Source organism: Notamacropus eugenii, chromosome 5 (assembly GCF_028372415.1).
Source record: "Notamacropus eugenii isolate mMacEug1 chromosome 5, mMacEug1.pri_v2, whole genome shotgun sequence".
NCBI lineage: Eukaryota > Metazoa > Chordata > Mammalia > Diprotodontia > Macropodidae > Notamacropus > Notamacropus eugenii.
In genome coordinates, this window is record NC_092876.1 from 371,728,104 (window position 1) to 371,754,307 (window position 26,204).

The following is a 26,204-nucleotide window of genomic DNA, read 5'->3' on the forward strand; positions in this document are numbered from 1 at the left end:
ATGCAAGAGGGTACTTTAGAGAGATTTTCCCTGGTTTTCTTGGTAGGAGGAACAAAAAACCTCTTTGTGCCATGGGGCTCTTATGACACAAAGAATGTGATAAGATATAACATTTTGTTATAGGACAATGAAGAGAGGTGGGGGGGATTATTGAATTGCAGTCACGTTTATTTTCAGTTTCTATACACACTTTCTAGGTAATCAAACTTTTCTGACACGTTTTTTGAGAGGGGTTCACAATGAAACTGTCACCGTTTTTACTAAAAATAAATACAAGACTTAAAGTGTTGCACAGCTCTAAAATATACAAAGGCTTGGATTGAATGTAAACTTTGAAAACATTTTACAAAAGAAACCATCTTTGCAACAATTTAAAAAGTTTATATTTACAAATATTACAAAAATACAAAATGGATGCAAGTCCATAAACCATTGTCTTTTCTGCCAGCACGAACTGGTTCTAGTACCAAAATAGTTACACTGTAACCTTCTTAATTGTTTTAAATCTTTAAGTCATAACCTATTTCTCTAAATCTGCCACCATTGTAGCAAATGCACTCAATCACTGACCTTTGGCAAAAATCAAACACACAGGATGCTTTATTTGCTATAACTATTCCATGTCCTCTATTCAATAAAAACAAAACAAAACAAAACAAAACAAAAAACCCAAAGCAAAATCAAAACTAAGAAAGGGGGAGGTTTTTTTTTTTTTTTTAACAGAATACAGAAACAGTTGTATAAACTTCAAAATCATTTTCAATAACATCAGTGCAAACAACAGAACAAAAGTTTGGAATGATGTTTCTCACATTACTTAATGCATGTATCCTGCTTCAAAATGGCAGTGATGTTAAAGTCAGTTCTCAAACTTTGTCTTGAGTGCTTTAAAGCCATGTAAAATACTCCATATCACTAAAATTTCCTGGTGTTTTTTAAAAATTTTCCTTAATTGTTTTTATACTGAACATTCTTTTCTATAGTGGATTTATAATCCATATTTGTTTGGGCTTTTAAATCTATGAAATATAAAATAGAGAAACTTTGTCATAGATCTTTAGATTAATCAAAATAAGTAAAACTATAATTATAAGTGTTCTGTGATCATTACATATAGAAGATATCTTATTGCCTCATAATTCAAGTCAATATATTTGTTTTAAAATATGTGGTACCATTATCAATTAAATTTATATCAGTAATAAAAAAAGGTGACATTTTATTAAAGCCAATTCTGGTGTTTCCTACTCTGGGTATATTTTAGAATTACTTTTAAAGCACACATAATACATTTTTATTCAGGCTAAAGAATCATGCTGCAAATTAACTGCTATTAAAAACATTATGAAAAATGACCTAATATGTCTGGAAATGACTCCTTCAGCCACCTTGTCACATTTATCTAAAAACATTTTTATTTGTGCCAACTGTGTAATTTTCAGAATAGTAGACTAATTCATTCATATTCCCAATATGGTATCAGAAGAGGCTGGTTTTCTTAACTGGTATGTTTCCATGAGTGATAAGGGTCCATTTTCAAACATCAACCCACTTTTCCTTTAATATAAATTTTTAAAACTTTGCAGATACTGCTCGACTGATACCTTTTGCCAATTATTTTTTCTTCCCCAAAGTGTACACACATGGACACATGTGTACATGTACATATACAACTGCATAATCATTCTTCATACAATGTTGGCAAGAAACTTTAAAACACATTTTGGTAATGAACATTAGATAAGATCAAGGTTCTTCTTTCTTTCCAGGAAAAAAACAAAATCAACCAACATTCCTAGTCTCTACTTATTCTAACAACTCTCTAACATTTTAGGTAACTTTCTTTTTGACAACCTTAACTTTTCATCTTTGACACTCTTTCCTATGCATTGCATGAATTGAACCAAAGTAATAAAACCCCTTTCACACAACCTACTTCCCTAATCACCATTTACTTATGCTTAAAGCCAGCTACTTATTGATATTTTTTGTGACCCTATTATTTTTCTGTCATCCTAATCTCATTCTGTTCTGTTACAGGCCATGTTCCTTCTCAAACAGTCCTCTGCCCTACACCTTCTCGCATTCCAAACCATATTTTAAGTAATAGTAACCACTTACATTTCTGACAAATAATCTCAAACATTAGTTTCAATTAATCTTAAAATCAGAGGTGTAAAACCATTTGTAGATTTCAACTCCTAACTACATTTCTTTCAGTTTTAAGACAAGAAAATTCAAGTAATTTCAAGTAATTCAGCTTGTTTCCCTGCCTTCATTTTTATCAGAGCATTTACTCTGACAGATTTCCATTCCCACCCACCACCCTCCCTCTACCCCACCAAGCAGTTATAGTAAAACCAGACAAAGTTGTATGTAGCATTGTGAACCAGAGCTTCCCCCATTCCCAGTTTAACAACGAATATAAATAACGCATATACATACCTATTTCCCAGCTACATTTTTCACAGTGTCATTTCTGTTAATGTTTAGGTAGCATGAATCTCATCAGCACAAAGAGAAAGCTTCACTGAAAACTCATTGCAGATACTTACTGATAAATCAACAGCTCCACTGCATGCTTACATTTTTTTTATATTGTTAGTTTAAGAACTTGGAACTAATTGTCTAAAATATTTAAATATTACAGTCATTAGATTCTGATTCTTTGTACCTCTGTAGCCTAATATAAAACATAACACAAAATCGATATCTATTCCCCCTGCTCATTTTTATTAAAGCAATTCATTTAAAAATAAATGGCTAAAGGACACTGTCAGTGCTTTTGCTTAGGGCTTTGTATTGAGAATGATGACTTCCTTTCTTTAAAAAACTTAAAAGCATGCTTTCCATTCTTACCAGTTACAGCTATGCTTTGCTATGAGCTTGTTTGGTGCTGAAGTTTACAAGAAAAATGGTTAGGTTTAATTCATAAGGTTTTAAGTTAACATTTCATTAAGTAACCTTGAAATTTTCCTATTTTCAAGAATGTAAAAATTCAGAACTGAGGCTTGATTATCATTTCTGAATGCCATATTGGTGGACATTTAAACATGATGTTTGATATGAAAATGGTATTCACAGAATACAGTTATGACATTTTATTTCTTTTGTCTTCAATAAACAGTATGCAGTAAATAATTTGCCACATGTCCACTCTTCTTTAATAGTTCTATTTACATTTTTTATCAAAAATATGGTATTTACATGTGTTTAGTTCATTTCTTTTAAACTTTGTTTCAGTTCATTTTAATGTAGAAAAATACCAATCCTTAAGAGTCATTTCATCTCTCTCTAGGGAAGCACAGCAGTGAAGAAGTTTCTTTCCTAAATGGGCATCTGAGAAAGATTTTTTTTCCCTTTCTTTTCATGGAAATCTGATTTTTAAAAGCTACATTTAACAAGAAGAATAAAATTGGGATAAACCAAATGAAGGTAAAAATTGAGACATGAAAGACAGTGTATAGTTCTACTAGAAAATGCAAAATTAAACAAAGGATTACAGAGCTTAAGCACTGATACTTCCCCACATGTCTACTGAGTTCTTGGTTATATTTTTCACATCCTTGTGCAAGCCAAATGCTTTCGGTGCTAATGTATTTCCTAGTTACCAGTGAGACTAGATAGATTATCCAGCCTATGTTGAACTCTGGGAGGACCTGTCATCATGAGGGCTGCCATCTGAATTCTCAGTCTCTCCTTCTGAGATAGCTTGCATGGGTGTATTATATAACCTGCAACGGACACTGTAACGGCTACTGCTGGCTGCAGGGGGTGCCCGGGAACGTCCAACCCTAGATGAAGCTGACATGGTAAAATTCTTGGAGGAAAACCCTTCTGCGTTAACTCTCGGGGAGCATGGAGAGAGAGGGGACAATGCTTCTGCCCCCAGTGACACCTGGGGAGGCTCATCCACACTTCGGGGAGGATCCATGGGGAGTTCACCAGGGGATTTGGGCAAGATGGGGCTCTTCAGGATTTCAGTGGCAGACATCCGGTAACTGGAATCAGAACGACTGCCTTTTTTAAGAAGCAACAGCTTAAACTCTTCATTAGAAGTGTTAGACTTCTTTGCATTTCGATAGATAAGACCAGGAGATCTCTGACTGTTTGGAGTTGGCACATTGCTGTTTGGAGATAGGATGTTGCTGGGGGGCACAGTACTGTTGTTGCTACTGCCAGGGAAAGCTCTTGATTTACTTCGTACAGATATGTCCCCAGAATCTTTCCTTCCAAGTACTTTCCTCTTTGATCTATTAAGTACAAAAGAAACAAAGAAAATCCTCCAGATTACTGCGTGTTTTTAACTAAATTAATAGAGTAAAAGAATATTCTTTATATAATATCCAACAGACAGTGATTAAGTTTAAAAAAACAAACATTTCAAATCAATGACAAAAAATGCTCAATAACAGCCTCACAAATTGGAGATAAATTCTTCCTGTTATCTCACATGTACACATTCTTTGAAGAGTATAAAGGGCACAAATGCAGCATGATGTTATGAATAACTTAATTATTAATTAACTCTTCTATTACTTGACACTCATCATTGATAAGCAATACATTTAGAGCTTGGATTTAATTTGGACATAGGGATAAGGAACAATAAAGCCCTAGCCACCTCCTTAGAACGGAAAGGAAGTGTTCTTGCTAAAGTATATCCATGATGTATTCCCAGCAGGGTGTATGGCTCCTAGATGTATAACCACACTTTAAAGATAAGAACACAGGCGGTGAAGGGCTGGGAGGAGGTACTGCCCAAATGGGGAGGCAGGGGCATAGATTAGAAAAGGCACTAGATTTAGAGTCAAGTGATACAGAGTTTGAATCCTGCATCTGACAGTAGCTGTGTGGTGATGGGCAAGTCACTTAGCTTCTCTATTGCCTTAGTTTCCTCATCTTTAAAATGGGGACAGTTACACCTGCATGTGGTATCTGCCTACCAGGGCTGAAGATTCAATGAGATAATGCACATCAAGCACTTTGTAAACCTTAAGGGACTACAAATCTGAGACATTATTATTATGAGATTATATTACATATCTATAAATATGCATATATATAATATTATAGTATGAAATTATCACTATTTTAACCTAGTCATCTGTTACTTTTCTGCATGCCCCCTTCTGCAAATGAAGTTTTTTTGGAATATCTCTAGTGTGTCCAAGTATAATTAATTGTTTATCAACAGTAATCTGAACTAGTTTACTTTTAGTGCAGATTGGGGGAAAGATGTTTCTCAAATCCTGTCATTAGTATTCAAATAACAAATTTTTTAAATGACAGGTAATGGACCTAAAAAACCTATTTATGGTGATAATGGGCCATTTGTAGTTGGTGTTGACTTTATTCAAGACTTGGGAATTACTGACACTTTCAATAATACGATACTTTTATTAAAATGCATAAGAGATTGTAATATGGATACCTTAAAAGCATAAAGTAAAATGCTTTGGAAAATATGATACATGTTGTTAACATATAATTTTATATTGGCTAAAAAGATCTAGCTGATTTCATGGATATAATTAGTTATCCCTTCTACATCACAACTTTCCCCATCATAATGTTGATATATCATGGGTTGGCATAAGAAATTAAACAGGAATTTTTTAGTAGTTTTGCAGAAGCTACAAACGACATGTGGACAGTAGATGACATACAAAAAAGTTTAAGAACTCAGAAAAGCATAAAATATATGTATAGCATTATATAATAATAACATATTTTATCTTTTAATACTATAATTCAGACTTCTTCTGTGGTATTAAGGGAGGGTCAAAAATTTTTTATGAGAATTTTCCAGATGGCTGGGTATTGGGAGGTGCTGCACCCATAACCCTTTGTAATATGGAAAAGATAACTGTATTTCTGTTTTGAATATACAGTATCTTGAATATAATTGTCCAATATGGCCTCATTTTTTCATTCAGCAAATATTTGTTAAGCAACTACTATGTAAAAGATGTTGTGTTAGATGCTGGTGGTTATAAATTTTATAGCTTCAGCTAGGTCAATTAGCCCTGTTTCACAAAGGGTGAAGTCACTTCTCATTGGTGAGTTGTCAGACAATTACTTTTGATTAGCTCAGTTTGTTAGTACACTGCACTAATACTATGAACATGCATTTGTTCCCTGTGTGGACTTTGATTTTCACCCTCTCTGTTACCACAGATGCTGTGGGTTGTCATGTAAATATATGTTACTAGTCGTAAAAGAGAACAGGCAAGAGAGTGTGGAAAAAAAATCAGCCAAAATCCAAAATTCCTTTCTATTACAACTGAAAAGTGATGTTAAAGAACTAGTCTAAACCCTTCATTCTATAGATGAGGAAACTAAGGCAAAGTTTCCTAGAGCCAGGACTATCTCCATACATCTAGTGTGGTGATCTTTATACTATGGTATAATGCTCTCCCTGATAATAGGTAGGAAATTGACATCATCTTTTTATAAGAATGATAAGCATTATTATAGAAACAAGTCCTTTAGGCAGAGAAAAGGAGTTACTATATAGCCAAGGTTTTCTAGGGTGCCACCTTTTGACTGAGTCCAAGTTTTACCAAACAAATCCTTTTATTAAGAAGATTTATTCTGTGAAGTTTGGATTCAGTCAAGTGGCCTGCACTTGAGGGCCTAACAAGCACATGTGGCCTTGAGGTTAGTTTCCCCACCCCTCTAGGCAGTCCCAATGTCAAGAAAATGAAGCAAGCTATTAACGAGGCATTCTTAAATAGTATGCTCTGTTTTTTACTTAAGAATATGTGATCACCGTAGCTGTAGAATATTGTAAGATATAGAGTAGACAGGTATTCATGCATATCCATGTCCCAGTGCATGCTTCATATTCAGATTCTTTTGGTGGCTTAATTTCCCCTCTGCCCTTATTATTACAATCATTGCTTTGGACATGTTCAAAAATATAAATCATTTTAATCTTGGAAGATATCTGAAAATGTAAATTTTAAAGTTAGTAGATATATCAGAGACTGAATTGAAACTTTCCACTGTAAGACCACAGGCAATCTGATTATATTTTCTGATAAAAAGTTTAATCCACATTTATCATCATGGGTGAAAAGCCAAAAGCCTTTGTAGGAAACTTGGTCTTAAAACCTGTTGTATAAGAGCTAATTTTACGTAAAGATTTATATTGTGCAACTTGGTCATAGTCTTGGAACTGTTAAGCTTAAAGGGACCTGAGAGACATCTAGTTTTTTGTCCCTTCATTTTATAGGTGGGGAAACTTCTATAAAGAATTTCAAACTCAATTTGAAAAAAAAACCAGTTTGTTTGTTCTAAATCTCTCAGGGGACTTTCTTATACTTTGATCTGATTCTTAGTCCATTCAGAGACATCATATCTGTTGACTCACCTGTGAATGACTGCAAAGAGATCCTCAGTGGTTCGAGGTTTGTTTGGAGACACAAAAACATCATCATCAGCCTGAGACTCTTCACTAAATGGCGAAATGATGGAGTCGTCACTTGGTGAAGATTCTTTAAAAAGAACAGAAAAGTATTCTAATGAAGAAGACCCTAACACCTTGACAAAAGAGCCAGGACTATTGTGGACTAGGGATGCTGGGAACCCTGAAATGCAAGGTTCTTCCTTGAAAGAATATGACCACTCAAACCTATCAGTCCAAATAGTGAGTTTATTTATGAGGCCAATAAAAGTGGGCCAGACTCCTATTGAGTCTGTTCAATTGATGAGAATAAAATGGATATTTTTATAGGGAAAAAGATTGTGGGAAGATTTGGATGGGATTAAGGAGTGGCAAATAGCCCATGGTAGCCCTGAGGTAAAAGAGAATGGAGTGTTGGGTAGGGGCCACAATGAAAGGACAACTGAAAGGATTGTACTGGGATGAGCCTCAGGTGAACAACAGCGATCCTGGTTCAGGGGCTGGGAAAGTCCAGGGGATGAATGTCCAGATCCCAATACTCTGTCGGCACCATGATTCATTATACTATGTTGAGCATCAGAATTTATCTATCATGTATCCTGCACAATATTTTGACCGATATTCAATGTCTCAATAACAAAGTTTAATTTTTTATAAGCAAAAAAATAAGCCAGGGAAATAAACATGCCAATATCATACAACATCATAGGGAATATATTTTTTAAGTTGAGTCAGTAAAAATTAAATTTAGAAAACAGTCATTTCTTGCCACTAAGACCCAAGCTAGCCAGCAACTCACCTTTCAATGAAGCTTCATCTCTACTTGCTCGTGTCTCCTCTGTCCTTCGGTCATCAGAGGCACTTTTGGTAGAAATACCTGATGCAATATCACTTTCCTGCTCAGAACACTTTTCACTGAGTGAATTTACAGTTGTTAGCTCTGATTCATAGCAACTATGCCCAGGCACTTTGTCATGGTGGTGGCTCATAACAAGGTGATGCTTAAGTTGGCTATCCATGTCTGTTGCTGCTCTGATTGGTGAATCAGACAGAGACAGGGATGAGGTTTCATCCCCAGTTTGAGCTTGTGCAATGTTTTCCCCATCTACAGAGAATGCTTTCTGTACCTGCTCAATATTGCCATCTTGCACAGTCCCTTGAGCTATTATTTTACCATTAGACCCTTTCTGAAGTCCTTCTGCAGGTGCATCACAGTTTTTCCCTGGTACATGTTCTGGAAAAGGTTCCCTGATTATTGACATTTGGTCCTTTGTGGCTTTAGTCTCTAGAAGATTGTTACTGGCTGATGGTACCGTTTCTTGATCACAATGATTCTTTACATTGAAAACTGAATTTTTTTCTAAATGCATTTTATCAGGGCCCATATCTACTGGAGATGAGTCAATAAAGGACAAAATGATTTCTTCTGTGGAATATTGGCGTGATATTGATTTCTTAGCTATGTGTGGCCTTGTTTTGCTTGGAGACAATGCAGCCACCGTGATAGTAGATTCCTGTAAATAAGGTAGTTCTGTATTATCATTGTCTTTTTGTTTAACTTCATCAGACTTATTAACTGACCTAAGGTTAACAGATTTCAGGACTGTAGGCGTAATTGCAAGGGATGGTGAGGGAGTAGCGTTTAGTGTTTCTCCTACTAAATTCTGCTTACAATGAGTAAATGCATGCAATGAATGTCTGCTGTGATAGGGTTTGTTGAAGACATTATGAAGAGCACTTAGGTCAAGATGGGTAGGAGGTATAATTGGAAGTTCAAGATCTTTACTTAAAGACATAGTTCCATCTTTTGGAGAGGGGTGTTGAAGGGAAGATTTCCTTTCTGGAACTTTTGGCTTTCTCTTACTACCTCCAGGAGACAATGGTCCAGAAAAGAAAGCGGTGGGGAAAGAAGATGTTGGTGTTTCAGACTGGCTTGAGTAACCACTTGATGGTGATGCTAAGCCAGCCAGCTTCTCTGGTGATGCTAATTTAAACTCATTGTCAACAGAAGGAAGGGATGGAGTAGTGGCTCTGGATTCAGACTGAGATGTTTGTGATTCAGAACTCTCTGGTGATTTGATGCATTCAATGACCGTGGTACCTGTAGCAGTGCTTGAATTGGATAAAGACCTATAAGGATCATTTGTTTTCAAGTCATTTAGAAGCCAGAGGTCTGCATAGTGAGTTGATTCAGCACCTTCATCTTTGAATGATGGAATATCTGCAGTGTCTAAATGAGACTCCTTCATTCCACGGTCACTCGGGTTCATCCAGGAATGTTCTTGTTTGCTGGATAAACCAACACTTTCTATCCGAGAAGGTGTGTTAGAGAACTCAAGAGGCAATTTCATTTCCCTGGAATTGTGAGGCAAGTGCTGCCCACTGCTTATCTTTGGTTCTTTCTTCTCAGGAATATCTGCATTTCCATCAGACTTCCTCAAAGATGAACTGCGTTTTGGTGGGGCTGGCTTTGCCTTTGGTTTCTTGAAAGAGATGCTTGGCCTTCCATGCCTCCTCTGATCTAGGTAGTCATGCCAGGTACAGTCTGAGAAGGTGGGAGGAACACCAGTGCCCTGGCCACTCTCAGGGCCTGTGGCTGCATAGTGGCACATGTAACTCTTGTTACCTTTGAGACCACAGTCAAAGTGCATGGAGGTATAATATCCCTCAGTATCCACTGAAAAATGAGAGCTAGTATCTGCTTTGTCAGATGGTGATTTTTCCAGAAAACTATCATAAGTGGCCATACTTGTGAAACTTGGGCAGCCTAAACTGTCAGCTTTGGGATGTTCAGGGCTAAAATCCTGGCGGCATGAGGCATCATGATGATGGTGCAAGTAGTTCCATTCACTGTCACTCGTATTACTGTTGTTGGGGTCATCTAGCAGGTCTGCAACAGTGGAAGTGAAAGAGCTTGCCCGATGGCCTCTCACTTTATCTATATGGTCATTATAGTTTTCTGTCACAAAGACACTGGAGTCTTCATTGACATTAGGGGCTATGTTCAGTGATAACTCAGAGTCACAGTGCGAAGAGCCAGTTAGTGGAGGAGAAGCAGCAGGGGGGATGGTTTCTGATGTTTGTGAGGGGCATGTGGAGCTGCTCCCACTCCAGTTGCCACTGGATGACTGATGATCATCCTTCTGATCCATGTGGCTGCTGAGGAGAACTCCAGCTGTGGAGATGGAGTGAATAGGGCTCCCAAAGGTATCTGAATTGGATGAAATTTCACAGCTTCCAGAATCAGCCATCCTTGACAATCTTGACCTCCCTCTTTCACTTAACTTGTGCTGGGGGCTGTGGAGGTGTTGAGAGCAGGTTAATCCCAATGGAGGCTGGTGTTCCTGTGAACCCTGGCTGCTCATGGCATCTGTATCCTTATTTGGTATCCTTTCCTGGTTGTCCATAAAAGTCTCCTCTTCATAGGTTGAGGTTTTAGCACCAATGTTATGCTCAGCATCACCACCTCTAGCACCCTCACGGGGAAGACTCCGTGATCGAATGCGGCTGCTTGCCGCAGTAGTAAACATGGCGTTGCCGTTGTCTGCCAACGCTGAAATGTTACCAGCAGAGTGAGAAAGGGAAGCTACAATGCTTTGGCCTCTCTGAGCTCTGATTCTCCTTCTGGATGGAGCAGCAATAAGAATTTCCTCTGTTTGGCATTCAGAGTCCCTGGTCCCCGACCTCCTATTGATATTACTGGAGAAGTCTGGATTTGCATGCACAATCACATTCCGCTCCCTGGCCACTGGCGATTCATCAGAATCTAGGACACATGTAAAGCACAGTGAGATACTTTAGACATCTGCAGACCAATGGCTTTTCTTTGAGTAGCCCCTACAATTTTATCATTGTATTAGAACTGTGGGACCCCCTACTTAGATGAAATTCCTCCAATTATTAAATAAATAAGTGAATTTTGAGCTTAACACTCTTTATATAACTGTTTTATTTTCCTCAAAATAATTCTATACATAAAATTATGTGAAAGATTCAAATTCCTCATGGAAAATTTAAAAAATTTACTCCTAGAAAAATCTTAGTTTTTAAATCCTTTATGAACTTTTCCTTTCCCATTCTTTCCTATGACATCCTTTTTTTACGATAACTAAATACTGTCACTTTAAAAATGTTTTAAAGTAGAATATATTTTATCATGTCTACCATATCCTCTCAGTTGCTCCAAGTTTCCCAAATGCTACTTATTAGCAAGTCAGAGCTACAGGATGCAAAAGCAGATGAACATGTAAAGAACTAAAATTCTGTTTCTAAGTAAATGATCTCATAATAAAAGAAACAAGAGGAAGAGTTACTAAATGAACTGAGCAGATAAGGTAGAAAGTGTTCTTGTAGGTTTTTTTTTAAACTAGGACATCAGTGTTAATACTTAAAACAAAGTTGATTATTTTTATTTCATAGTCTGTTTTTTGCAAGAGTAGTCTCATACCCCATCTGAAGATACTCAATTTATAAGAAAAAAAAAGTTTACTGAATCTATTTACTTTTAATGCTATGATTGTAAGAAAAATAACTTTTAAAAACTGAACTGATTAGATTTAAATGATGAGGACTGAATATGTGTATTTATTTCACTCAGCAAAACCCCATCTCCACAATCAAAGCATAGGGTTCATATGAATAATGTAGTCTGGTTTCAGCAATAGAAAAAACAACAACAAAACATGATCATTGCAAAATTCTACAACCACAAAAACTTTAGCATTTCCTGAGGAAACTGCTGAAAAGCAGACTACTACTTCATATCTCAGCAATTGAAGGCAGTTACAATGTTAACCATTAACATTTTTATTTATACTCCACCTATTTCTTGCTGCACTCTTCTGGGGATGCCAGAGATGGTTTTCCGCCTCCGCAATTTTCGTCTCCGCTGTAGTACAGATTGTGAATGAACAAGAGAGCAGCGTATACTAGCGTCTCTGTCAAAGCCAACTCCTGCAACCCACAAATAGGTCTCATTAGCCTTTAGAAATGGTAAACAAATTTTCACACAGTGATATTTATTGATTGGAAGTAAGTGAAGAGTTTTGATTAAGGCTGTGAGCAAATATAAGGGAGCCTTTATTCAGCTCTTATTTAAATTGTATGTTAAGTTTTACTTCTAAATGCAGCTCCCCTTGGCAGCTTACACTGCCAAAGCAACAGAGCCCAAAAAGGAAAATGGAACAAAAGTAAGGAAAACTAAACGGGGGTAAGGGGAAGAAGGGGTGGGGGTAGTTTAGAAGGGAGAGAATACATGAATCCTTAAAAGCACTGCACTTTTAATCACTGCTATTTATTGGTCTATTTCTTTACTCTCTGATGCTGACACCTTTTCAAAGAATAGCAGTAGCCAAGATGTTAACCTGGATCAGTTCACCTAACATATCCTGACCCATTTTTTGACTAAAAGAGCCTTTGTGAAACTGTTTTCTTTTCCCTTTCCCTCACCCCCTACAATGACATTGGGAGGAAAATCAGCAGTCTGGGGAATTCTGTGAACAAATAAATTCCACCTGTTTTATTTCCATCTTTCTAAACTGACAGATTTGTTTTTTGGTCTGGGTTTTGATATCTAATAAATGTTAATAGTTATACAAGGCAAAAAAAAAATAGGAAACTTAGAAAGTATCTGACTACTCTACCAAATAGAAAATTGGCTTCCAAAGTTAATAAGTATACTTATTAAAAAGAAATGAGCAAATTCCTTCGAATACCAAAACTAAACGTTATGTGTGTATTTTAGGTTCTATCCAAATTAGAAAGGTAGGGGTAGAGTACAAAATTTTGTCAGCAGGGCATGCACCTTGGATTTTTCAAAGTGTTTTTGGCCACTGATAGCCATAATATTGTTGATCAGAATTTAGTCACCTCATCAGGCTGAAAGCAGAGCAGGATGTCAGCCTGATGTCTTTTTCTCACTTCTAATACTATTTACACTATGTATTGAAGTGGTATCAGCTTTGTGGCTGCCAACAGTATCTGCTTAGAGCTCAATTTGAAAAATCCATTGTAATACAACAAATGGGAATCATAGATTTAGAGTTGGGAAGGACCTTGGAGGTTATTAGGATCTAACCCTTTATTTTTTAAATGAGGACCTGAGGTCCAGAGAATTCAAATAACTTGCACAAGGTCACAGGTGTTCCTGACCTTAGATTCAGCACTGTAGCAATACAATGTTGCAGGATGTTAATGATATTTTCCTTTCAAAAACCCAAAGAAAAATGAAAGTCCTTTCTGGTTAACCCCCTGTGCTCTTTTTAAAATTGTAGAAAACATAATTGTATACACACGCAGTTTTACATCATACAATTATGGAAATCATTTAAAATTACTTTTTTGTGAAAAGTTGTTTTTTGAAGTTTATTATGGTACATAACTCAAGCTGTAGACAATTAACTCCTAAGAATCAGTATCCCTGGATTTGTTAGATCACAGTAAGAAGACAGACATATTCACAGTTCTCAATTTGGAAATAATGACTTTGTAGTTTGACTTTCAAAAAGAAAAAAGAACTCATATTTCCATTAATGGAAGCTGATGATTCTATCAGTTTAGAAGTTGTAAAAGCTGCAAGTTAGTGTAAAAGGTCACTGTGATGATCCTTTTCAGCAGCTAAAGTCCCCTGATATATCCCATTAAGGTTACTGAAAAGTAGATAAGTGTACATTCTTGGGAGCATTCATTTTCCTCAAGGCTGTGCAGGAGGAATAGATAGGTCATCATGAAAACTTGTTCCCCATTCAAGAGAGAGAGAAAAACACGGGGGGAGTGAGAGAGGGGAACAGAGAGAGAGAGAGAGAGACAGACAGACAGACAGAGAGACAGAGACAGAGACAGAGAGAGAGAGAGAGAGAGAGCGAGAGAGAGAGAGAACTTTGTATAACATTAATGGCAGTGATGGCTAGTGCAAGCCTGCTTGTCTCAGGATATCATGCCTTGACACGGCCCCCTCGCCCCCATTATTACATGCCACCAGGACAAAAATACAATCTTTTGGAGTTCTTTATTGTACTGTGAAACTGTAACCATTAGTGAAATTAAAAAGGGAGGGGGGACACAATGGAAAGGGGCATTTGTTTTCTGATTTGGAAGGTCTGAGTATTTAAAAAGCTTTCCACTCAGACCATAACAGCTACTGAAGAACTCCCAATAGAGTTTTCTTTGAGTCAACATAACATTCAAAAAGGGAAAAGGGAAAGTAAAAGAAAAAGAGGATTTAGTGTTTTGGAAAAGAATTCAATCTTCACATACAATATACAAAAATTTTTAGAGAAAATCCAATGCAGCACTCTATAAAGTCTTCAAAGGAAAGCAAATGTAATCCTACCTTTACCTGGAAAACATGAAAACAGATTTTATGGTGGCGGGGGATGGGAGGGGGGGGTCTGTATCACCATTACTTGTAAACTGGGTGTTGTCCTTTTAACTTTCTGTGCTACACATGATCATCATATGATTAACCACTGTGGCTTTCTCAATTATTTCAGTCAGCTTAAGGCCAAAGTGCTATTTGGTGAAGTTTCTCACCACCCACCCCCCTACAACCCCCTCTCCCCACTGAATAGGAACTGTTCATAATTTACATAACAAATGACACACTGTGACACATGCATATTGACATTAGATTATATGAAAAAACATCCATATTGAGTATCTTCTGGCAAATCTAATTTTACTACTATATCAGGGTTTTCGTTGGTTAGACAGTAACTGCAGCTCAAGTTTAGATCATATTCACCCCTGAATATTCTGAACTGAATCTTCCTGTATTAAGTAAAAGCAGTATAAGAGAACTGTACCAGTGACATTGATGGGGATAATGCAGGAAGAAATCACTTGGGCATCTTGTTTCATTTTCTCCTCTGGAGTTGGGAGAGGTAATGCTTTGCTCCAATTGGTTTGTTTATCCAGTGTTGAAGGGATATTATGTATTGGATTTTTCGGCCTCTGTCCTAACATGACATCTGTATCCTCGTCCTCTGGGGGATGGGACTGTAAATGAATGCATTTAAAATCACTTATTACAACTTAAACACAATCAGATATTTCAAAAGATTCTGTTATTTCATTAATACCAAGAAACATAAGAGCAAATTGTTAGCTTTCAGGAGGAAGAGGAGGAAGAAGAGTAATTATGAGATATCACAAAGATTTGAAGTATTAGTTCAATAGTCAAGAAACATGAAAGGATAAAATAAATTTCCTAAATAAACATGCTATTTAGAGAAGATTAGAGTTTCAAGAAAGTATTAGAAGGTAAAAATATGCAGCCCAAAGTACCAAAGCTTCAAATGAAAAGGTGAAATTATAACTCAATTAATTACACATTCTATGTTTTGGATTTAGTTTAGGGAACTGCATACTGCATATAGTAGTAAAATGCTAATAAATTAGTATTCAAAGTTATTGGAGCATCCAGATAGATTAGGGCCCCAAATTAAGTGGATATTAAGTGCCTGTGGAAAAGGTTTAAAATATAGTCTAGAAAACCTAGGGTTGAGGTGGCATTCTAAGAAAACATTGTCAGAGTGAACAGGTAACACAATCCAAGAGGCCAGATTAAACACTGGCTTAATTTAATTATAGGAGTACAATATGAGCTAAAAACCTCAAAAATTAATATGATGTTGGGATTGCACATTTCACTGAGTAAGATGTATAAGTGAACATTTTTTGTCTACTGCAGTAGAAAATATAACATTGGGAGGAAATATTCAGATGTGTTTCTTTGTCAAATTGAGAAGAAAAATAAAACACTTCAGCTTGGCCTCTTACAGCTTTCAGTATTTGCTGTGCAAATGGCTACTAGAAGTTCTGCATTAGACAACTTTCTGTCTAATTTATATATTATAACCTGCTTTAGGCTTAGGTTCATAGGTCACCTTACTAAGAAGTTAAGAAACTTCTTAACAAACTTAAGAAACTTAACTTCTCTTGACAAGAGTCTTGGGTTGATTGTTTTCATTATTGTCTCATTTTATTTTTGAGAGGGACATGGAATAAAATAAATGCATTTTTCCCTCCTCTCCTTTCTAAGGTACAACATTAATAACAGCCCACGCAGTATCAGAACTGAATGATTTTTCTTCTTTTTGTCAAGCATCTTCCTTACACTTGGAAAGAAATAGCACTTCAGGATTTATTGGAGGGTTTGCATCTTGACAAACTAACATTTGTGAAACCCACTAAAAACATTAAAAATCATAGTCCAAAGTCACTTTTGTAAACTAACTTGCAGTGTCCGCTTACCTTGTCAAAGGTTTCTGCAAAGACCCCCTAACATACACTAGAGGATATAATTTCCCCCCTTTGAGGAACAAAAAAGTTTTCTTCATGTACATTTTAGTGAAACATTTGCAACCTTCTTTCTCTCTTGAGCTTTTGTGCAGATTCCCAGCAATGTGAATAGCTCAAATAAACTTAAAGCACAAAAGACTGTTTCCTAGGTTACTTCCAAAAAGAAAAAAGTTTGTTGTATGTTAAAAAAAACCCACAGAGACCACATTTTGTTGCTGGTTCCTTCCTTGAATAACAATGGACTACAGAAACAAAGGAAGAATTGGGACCTAGCTACACACTCTGACTCTCTGCCAAAAGTTCTTTTTATGTAGTAGTGACAGAGAAAACTGGCCAGGGAATCCTTTTGTTCAGATTTCATTTTGATTTGAGAAGTTAAAACTCCTTCAGGTGTGATAAGCATAGCACAAGTGAGAACTTTATTTCCTCATAAACTGTAATATCTAAAGGCAGCATCAAACCATGGCTTATCCTGGGCCAGTCCCTTAGATCTATGCAGAAAGGAATGAAAAAGTAATCCAAGTCTCTTTCTTGCACTTTATTTATCCACAATAGGGACAGCATCACTTTTTTTTTTTTGACAAAACTGTTGCAGACAGTTAAGATTTTGCAAGAAAGTTAAAAGGAGAGAAGCAAGAGTTGTGTCAAGCTGACAAGAAGGCAGTGAACAAGGAGACAAGGCTATGAAGGAATGCAGGGTGTCCAATACCTTTCTACTCCAAGGGGTCATGTGGCAACACTCAGTGGGGGAGGACGAGCGGGTGCTGTGAAACTATAAATATGAAATTTAAGAAAAAAACAAAAATAAAGGAAAAATTTAAGAACATACATTAACATAAAATACCTCTGGTTAAGTCAAGTGCATTACATTAATGAATGGATCCACTACTATAAGAAATTTTTAGTGAGTATTATTAATTAAATAGCCTCACCTTGCATCTGAGAAATTCTGTATACACTTAAAAAAAAAAGGGCAAAACTCTCTAACTGCATGATAATTTTATAGTGCTGGAAAAAACTGAATCATTTCTTTGATTCCCTGAATGTTTTTATTTTGGGAATTATTTGGTCAATGATTTTTTTGTATCCAGCTTGCTCAGAATCCATCTATTTTGTAGACTATATTTAAAGAATAATCTGCCAACTCAGTTCCCCTTTTCAGGGGTTATAGGTAACATACAGAACTGAAGTTTTGTAATACCATACTAGCTTAGCTTTGCATTTTATTATGACACCTACCAGTACCATAGGAAAAGGAAAACATCAATAAGGTAAGGGATTGGTTCAATATCCCTGGAGATTACAGATAGCTCATAATCTCAGGCTATTCTTACTTAGTATTTAAAACTAGAAGAGATGTACCCAAACTCCTCATTTTATAGATGAGAAAACTGAAATGCACAGAGTAAAGTGCTCCTGAACATCTGTAAATACAAGTTAAAGAAAGACATTAACCCAACAATTACACTTTTCTAAAGCCTCTGAAAACAACAGCAGTGATCTACGGTATGCTGTACCTGAGTTTTCTTGAACTTTTGGCAGAACTATGTTACTCTTAGATGTCTCCAGGTTTAATTCCTCTCAATTCTCAAAGTTCTGACAGAGGTGGCTCAGTAGTCATTAAAAACAAAGTAAATATTATCTTCTGAAGTCCATTAATTTAGATTTAATCTCTGAATCAGATTTAAGTAGTCTTCTACAATGTGTAGTTTTCCAACAGGTCAAAGTATGTCACATCTCCAATGACCTGTTAGACACCTTGAACTGGATACTTAGTAAACATCTCAAATGCTAAAATAGAACTCATTATTTTCCCCCTTAAATTTTCCTGCCTTCCCTATTACTGTAGAGAGGGCATCTTCCAATTCCCTCAGGCTTGAAATCCAAGAGTTATCCTGGAATTCCTAGTATGTCTCACTTTCCATATCCTAGCTACTGCCAAGGCCTAATGATTTCAAACCTTTGCAACATCTCTTAGATATGTTCCTTTCTCTCCTCTGATACCACCACCACTCTAATGCATGCCCTTGTCACCTTACCCCTAGACTATTGCAATAGACTGTGGTGGGGCTGCCTACCTCAAGTCTCTCCCTATTCAAATCTATCTTCCATCTAGACACTAAAGTGATTTTCCTGAAGTGCAGGCTCAATTGTTTCACACACACACACACGCACATACACACACACACACACACACACACACACATATCAGTAAACTACAGTACCTTCCTATCTCCTTCAGTATCAAATACAAAATACAAAATGCCCTTTATAAACTAGTCTCATCCTACCTTTCCAGTCTTCTTACACCTTACACCTTACACCTCCTGGCACGTATTCTTTGATTCAGTGACACTGGCCTCCTGGCTGTTCCATGGACAAAATAATCCATCTCTCAGCTCTGGAAATTTTCTCTGATTGTCTTCCATGTCTGAAGTGTTCTCCCTCCTCTGATTTACCTGCTGACCTCCCTGGCCTCCTTTTAAGTTCCAACTAAAATCTTATCTTTTCTTTTTTAAATTAATTTATTTGTTTTCAGTTTTCAACAATCACTTCCATAAGTCTTAAATTTTCTTTCCTTCCCTCTCCCTTCCTTCCCCACGATGACATACAATCTTACGTGTTCTACACATACATTCTTATTAAACACATTTTCACATTAGTCTAAAATTCTATCTTTTATTGGAAGCCTTTCTCCAGTCTCTTTCAATCTAATACCTTCCCTCTGTTAATTATTTCCTATTTATCCTATCTGCAGCTTGTATTGTATATACTTATTTGCATGTTGTCTCCCCCATTAGACTACAGTTCCATGAGGGCAGGTATTGTCTTTTGCATCTTTTTGTATCCCTAGGACTTAGCACAGTGCATGCCTGGCACATAGCAGGCACTTAATAAATGCTTACTAGTTGATTGCCTATACTGGATTACTTGGTGTTTCCTGTGTGAGGCATAATTCACAGTTTTTGGTTTCCATAACTTTGTTCTTGCTATTCCTTCTGTCTGGGATATTATCCTTCCCTATCTTCTCTCTTCCCCCCGCCATCTCCCTATGTGTTAGTCAACTCAAGTACCACCTCTATAAAATCATCCCTCATTCTTTGGTCTTGTTCTCCCTCCATCCAACCATTTTGGTAGTTACCTTTTACAACATGACCTCACAAAGCATGTTGTTTGAACCACACTTATACATTTAGCATTGTATTGTTTTGTATTAAAATCATTTGAGTTTTTTTTTATCACAGCATCATGAATTTATAGCTAGAAAGAAGGAACCTCAAAGGGCATCAAATTCATTTTCCAGATGAGAAAACTGAGATCCCCAGAGGTTCAATGAGTTGCCCTCGGTCACACAGATAGCCAGTTGCAAAATTGAGATTTGAACTGACTTTGGGCAGCTAGGTGGCAAAATGTTTAACGCTCTGGATTGAGGAAGATGCATCTCCCTGAGTTAAGATTTGGCCTCAGAAACTTACTAATTGTGTGACCTTGGGTAGGACACTTAACCCTGTCTGCATTAGCTTCCTCATCTGTAAAAATAAACTGGAGAAGGAAATGGCAAATCACTCTAATATCTTTGACAAGAAACCACTAAATGGGTTCACAAAGAGTCAGATACAACTGAAAAACAACTGAATAACAACTGATTTCTGACCAATCCCATATTCTTTCAACATACTAGATTATGCTAATATAATATATAGTAATACACAGACAGATTGATAGATAAATATTCATAAAACTAGAATTAGGGGGAAGACTGGCTTATCTACACTTTGTATCTCATGCTATCACTAACCCAGTACTCACACATAGCAAGTACTTGGTATTTGTTGTACAGGATAGAATTCAGCTCATCTTACGACAGTGGTTATATTTTCATTTTTATGAATTTAAATTTCTCTGTGATATATTTAACATTTCAAAGCAGACATTGCTTCATCCACATCAGTGATTAATCCTGGTAGAGTTGTAATCTTTTATCTTCCTCAAGTAGTTCATAGATTAAAGTCTAAGAATTTTGTAGCTGGAAGGGACCTCAAATGCCATATAGTCCAGCCTATATCCAAAAGGAATCCCCACTAAAACATATTCCCAAACTTACATCCAGCCTCTCTTTAAAGACCGCCACTGGGGAGGATCACACCAGCTTACCAAGCAGCACATGACACATGGGGGCAGTCTAGTTGTTAGGCAGCTTTTCCTGTTACCAAGCTTATATTGGATATGTTAGCTGTCTCTTGGTTTTGCCCTCTGAGACCAAATGGAATGTCTAATCTATCTTTCACATGACAGCCTTTCTAAGCTAGAAGACAGCTTTCATATCCCCACTTTCTCCTTTTCTTTCCTAGTCTAAACACCTGAGTTACTCCAACTTATTTTCGTAAAACATGGACAAAAAGTTCTTAACTATCCTGGATGATTTCTCCTCTGGGCCCTCTAGTTTATCAATATCATTCTTAAATTGTAGCTCCAAGAACAGGACATAATTTTCTAGTAGTGATCTGACCAGGACAGAATACAAGAGGACTACTGATTCCTTATTTCTCAGAGCTATGCATTCCTTAAATCATGTTCATAGAAATACCTTTCTTTATCCAATGGTTGTAGTACTATAAAGTTATATGTTAATAAAAATTTTGCAAATCAAATTATCCTTTAAATTTAATGAAATGCTATTATGAATTATTATACAGAATTTAAAAAAGATTCTTGTAAACTTAACAGTCATTCCTCTATTTTTATTTCATAAAAATTCATTTTTTCACAAGTTGAGTTTGCCTAAAATAAGGTCCATACAATATGCATTTTGTAATCTTCTACAAGGTAGGGACCATGACTCCCCAAATTTACCTGCATATGTATGTTAAATCCATTGTCATAAATGCCAAGAAACTGATTAAATTATTTTAGTGTTATAGAACAGTATAAAATACAGGTCTGACTATGTCATTTTTAAGCTCAGAAAATTTCAATGTCTCTCTTTTACTTCTCGGAGAAGATACAAATTTCTCTGTGTGACAATTAAAGCCCTTTATAATCTGGTTCTGGGCCAGGTAGATGATGCAGTGGATAGAGCACCAGACCTGGAGTCTGGAAGACCTGAGTTCAAATCTGGCCTCAGATACACACTAGTTATGTGACCCTGGGCAAGTCACTTAACCCTATTTGCCTCAATTTACTCATCTGCAATATAAGGTAGAGAAGGAAACGGCAAGCCACTCCAATATCTTTGCTAAGAAAACCCCAAATGGAATCACCAAGAATTGGACATGACTGAAATGAATGAACAACAACAATATAATCTGGCTCTACCTACCTTTTCAGACATTTTCCATATTATTCCCCTTCCAATGCTCACTCTCCATTCCAACTAAACTGTTCTACTTGTTCTTTCTGGTACACAACATTCTATCTCCCATCTCTAGACCATGCTTGGGATGTATTCCTTCTTTACCCTCACCACTTAGAATCCCTAGCTTTCTTCAAATCTTGAAGCAAGCACTATTTCCTATTACACCAAGGTTGCAAGTACCACTACAAGTTACTTCGTATTCACTTGAAATATATTTTGTATTTACTTATCTGTTTACAGGTAATATCCTCCCAACAGAATATAATTTTCTTAAAGACAGCAATTGTAACTGTTTTGTCTTTGTATTCCTAGAACCTAGCATGGTACCTGTTGAATTAATAAACTGAATCAACAAAACAGATAATTATCTAGCTTTTGGAAATCTTTTGGCATTTGCTAAATCAGTTCTTCTATGAGAGGTAACTGTTTTGGGGTAGTAGGAAATTGACCTGGAATCATGAATTACTGAATTCATTGCGTATGTCTAATACTAGGCAAGTCAAATACTCAGCTATTTATGTTATCAGGATAACATCCTTTGCTGTATGTCTTTTGTATATTATTGATGGTAGGAACTGTTCTACATCTGTATTTGTATCCCCATAACTTAGCATAATGCTTGACATATAGCAAGTGCATAATAAATGCTTTCCATTCATTCATTAAATAGCATCCCCCTTTTTTTAGTTAAGAAAAGTTATTTTGTTTTCAAACCCAACCATTAATATAATAAATAGATATTAACTATTCATTTTAGCTCAATAAAAATGTTACTTTGTTTTTTAAAATCTCAGATTAAGTTTTTATCCGTATTCTGGGAAGCTCCCGTCTGACAATTTACAAATAGACTCTATGTATTAGCTTTAATAGGACCTTTCCTTTCATTGTTCTTAATAGAATCCTCTTTCATATAATAGTTCAAGATTCCATGATTTTGCCATTTTGGTTATCCACTCCAATGATGTAGCTTGCATTTCTTTCATGCCTTAGGAGGCAATCTTTGTGAATTTCTGTGGGCAAAAATTCATTAACTGGGGGTCGGCCCATATGGTCTCTCTAAACTTGGACTACGGACACACAATCTAAAACACTGGTTCCATACTCAGGAACTTTAAGTCTGCTAGCACCTGATAGAACTTTATACTGCACTCATGAAGAATGGAGAAACCAGAATCCATACCATGATAATCCATCAGACTAGGACTTGAGTAGAGATTCCACACTCTCCTCTCATATGCTAGTCAATAATCCTATCTTTTGTTTCCTTCTCTTGTTCCTTCTTCCTGCTTTCAGCTGGCAGAGAAAATGGGATTGTGGAGTACACGTATGTTATTCACTTACTATCACTTCAGTGGGAATGGAGATAGTTTTTCTTTTCCTGGTCTGTTTCAGTTCCAGAAGAATAGAAATGAAACATGAATGAATGAAAAAGTATTTATTAAGAACTTACTATGGGCAAGCACTATTCTAAGCACTGGGGATAGAAGAAAAAAAGGAAGACATTTCCTGTTTTCAAGCTGCTGACATTCTAATGTAGGAGGAGACAACATATATAGCTACAAATCTAATGGAAAGGTCCTATGGTCTAAGGGTACAACAGTAAGGGAGATAGCTTCTTTAGTGTCAATTCCATTAATAAAACCATTTCAGTTCTGATACTGAAGTGTTTGAAAAGGCCTAGAACTCTTGAGTTGAGAAGTTTCTTTTCTGAGGCTTCCTTCATGCTGAGGAAGTGGGGGTGATATCCCTTACAGAGGTAGCTGCCAGGTTGTTTTCCAAAAGGGTTTCACTTTCTTGCATTGTAACTATGATGGCTTGTCTGGGTGGGAATTCTATTATTCTGAGGATTCTTGGATTCACTTATTGATGGCAGTTAGTTAACTGATGGTCTTGGTGGTGGCAGCAGTGATGAATCCCTTCTCTAAAAGGCTGATCCTCTAGAAGATGTCTATGATGGTCAAGCTTTAAGCAGAGTCCCTTGGGAGTGGAGAGGCACTGCTATTTCTGAGCTTCTTGGGCTTCCTTTCACGGTGGTGGAAGTGGTCATCAGTTGCTTTTAGTGGTGTTAAGGTGAGGGCCTTTCTGTATAGGGGTTGCTTTCCTAGATCCAAGGCCCAGACTTGAAACCCATAGAATACTGAAATTTATGACATCTTTGGTCTAAAAGTGCTCCAGCCTTTATGGGCAAGATGAGGAAAATCTAACCAGTCACAGGAGAAGTGGAAACTAGGAGTTACTGATGTCCATCCACGTATTCTCAGGTAGTTGCCCTAGATAAGGCATGCACATGATGTTTGTAAATTTGTAAAACAGAGAAGGTAGAAGCCAGCAATCAGGATCTCACCAGAATGAATTGGTAAATACAGAACTAATTTATGTAAAAGAAGAGATTTTTCTGCTTTCACAGGATTCTACCCGCACTCACTTTTCTTCCCCAGATGTCACAAGTAACAATATTTACATAGCCCTTTAAAGTTTCCAAAGTGATTACATGTGATCACATTTGAGGCTTATGATAAACCTACGAGGTAGGCACTACAGGTATTATTATCCTTACTTTACAAATGAGAAAACCCAGGTTCACAGAAGCTATGTGACTTGTCCATGGTCACACATCTAATCAATATCAGAGGCAGCATTTGAACCCAGTTCTTCCTGAGTCCAGGACTAACATTCTAAACAAGTTATAACACTACATCTCATTGAATTATTGCTACCATCTTTTGGCAATAAGTTTAACAGACATGGAGAATACTGCTTTTGCAAGGGCCCAAATTGAATCAGGAAGAAACATTCTAGATGGCAGATATAAAAATCTATTCCCCTCCAATCTCCTGGTCAGTCTTCTGCCCCCTTCACTATCTATAGTTCCAGAGGGGCTCGGATAATAAATGACAGTAAGGTGTCATCCCCATTAGCTCTGCTCTCTTTTGCTCTATAGGCAAAATATTACCTCCACTGCTGTTACTTCATTCTCTTCCCTAATGATCTTGGTCTGTTCACCTCCAAGACCTTTCTCAGCACCAATCCATCTGATAAACCTTTGATCAATTTGATCCACCAGTGGACCAGCCAGACCCAGGTTTGAGTCCCACTTCTTTCCAGAGTTCGGAATTTCACTTCTTCAACAATGGGTTTTGGAATCACATTAGTTTGAATCCCTATGAACACTGCAACCCATATGTGATTTCTCAAATCGCACAATATAATCCTTTTTTTATAATTTGAATTATTTCCCAATCCACAATAGGCCTTCATCTAGTGATCTTATACTTTGTGGGCTATGGTATTTGGGAACAATAGGCAGTAAATATAATTCTATGTAAATAACATTGTTCTGTAGTAATATTTAACATTTGCTTTGAGGTTTATAAAACACTTTCTCCAGAACACCACTATCAGGTAGGTAGCCCAGACAAAAGGAGGCTCATTTTATAGAAGATCAAGCTTAAGATCAGAGCAGGAAAGTTAGATCCTCACATCCACAAAGCTAGGAAGCATGGGAGTCAGAACCAAACTCAGGTTTTTGATAACAAGTCCAATACACTAGGCTGCCTATCACTTTATATATACCATATTGCCTCTCCCAAAGTGAGAGCACTGCAATGGGATAAGATTACTGTAGTTGGTAGTGAAGGAAAGTTATTTTTAGGACTTTATTTTTAAAAAAATCATTGATCTCTTTCTTTTTAATGCTACCAATATGCAGGGGGTCATCTCCAGTCATCCAGATCTATATCTTGACATTGTACCCAGATAACTCTGGAGAAGACAATGAGGCTGGTGACTTTGCACAGCCCTCCCTCACTTAAATCTAATTCACTTGCAAGTCATGGCATCACCTTCCTGATGTCACAGTCCTCTTTGAGAATGAAGGACTAACAACCACCTGTAAGTAGTTGGCCAGTTTCAGTTGGGTAACACAGCTTCCTCCCTCCGTCCTTCCCTTCCTCTCTCCTTCCCTCTCTTCTTCCTTCCTTCTCTACCTTCTTCTTCTTACTTGTGTGTGTTTTTCCCAAAGGAATATACATTTTGAACACTGAAACCTTGTAAGATATCTTGGGGTTTATGGGCTATATTTCTTTTTTAAGGACCATGCCTTAAACCCAAATCACTCTGGCTCTCATTGATTGGCCA

At 36.8% G+C, this 26,204-nt stretch overlaps 1 protein-coding gene and 1 long non-coding RNA gene across 2 annotated transcripts in view; one reads left to right on the forward strand and one right to left on the reverse strand.

The window, feature by feature from the left end:
- LOC140506735 (uncharacterized) overlaps window positions 1–26,204 on the forward strand; it is a 59,301-nt gene that overhangs the window by 9,707 nt on the left and 23,390 nt on the right. The window contains exon 3 of the long non-coding RNA XR_011968051.1: window positions 3,299–3,435. This is a non-coding gene — a long non-coding RNA (uncharacterized lncRNA). The remainder of the gene's footprint in view (window positions 1–3,298; window positions 3,436–26,204) is intronic.
- Window positions 148–26,204, reverse strand: part of NHS (NHS actin remodeling regulator) — a 443,126-nt gene continuing 417,069 nt past the window's right edge. Inside the window, exons 4-9 of the mRNA XM_072614224.1 lie at window positions 17,421–17,483; window positions 15,214–15,406; window positions 12,233–12,364; window positions 8,211–11,177; window positions 7,379–7,502; window positions 148–4,253 (exon numbers count right to left, since the gene is read on the reverse strand). Coding sequence (XP_072470325.1) covers window positions 3,638–4,253; window positions 7,379–7,502; window positions 8,211–11,177; window positions 12,233–12,364; window positions 15,214–15,406; window positions 17,421–17,483 — 4,095 coding nt within the window. The 3' untranslated portion in view covers window positions 148–3,637. The remainder of the gene's footprint in view (window positions 4,254–7,378; window positions 7,503–8,210; window positions 11,178–12,232; window positions 12,365–15,213; window positions 15,407–17,420; window positions 17,484–26,204) is intronic.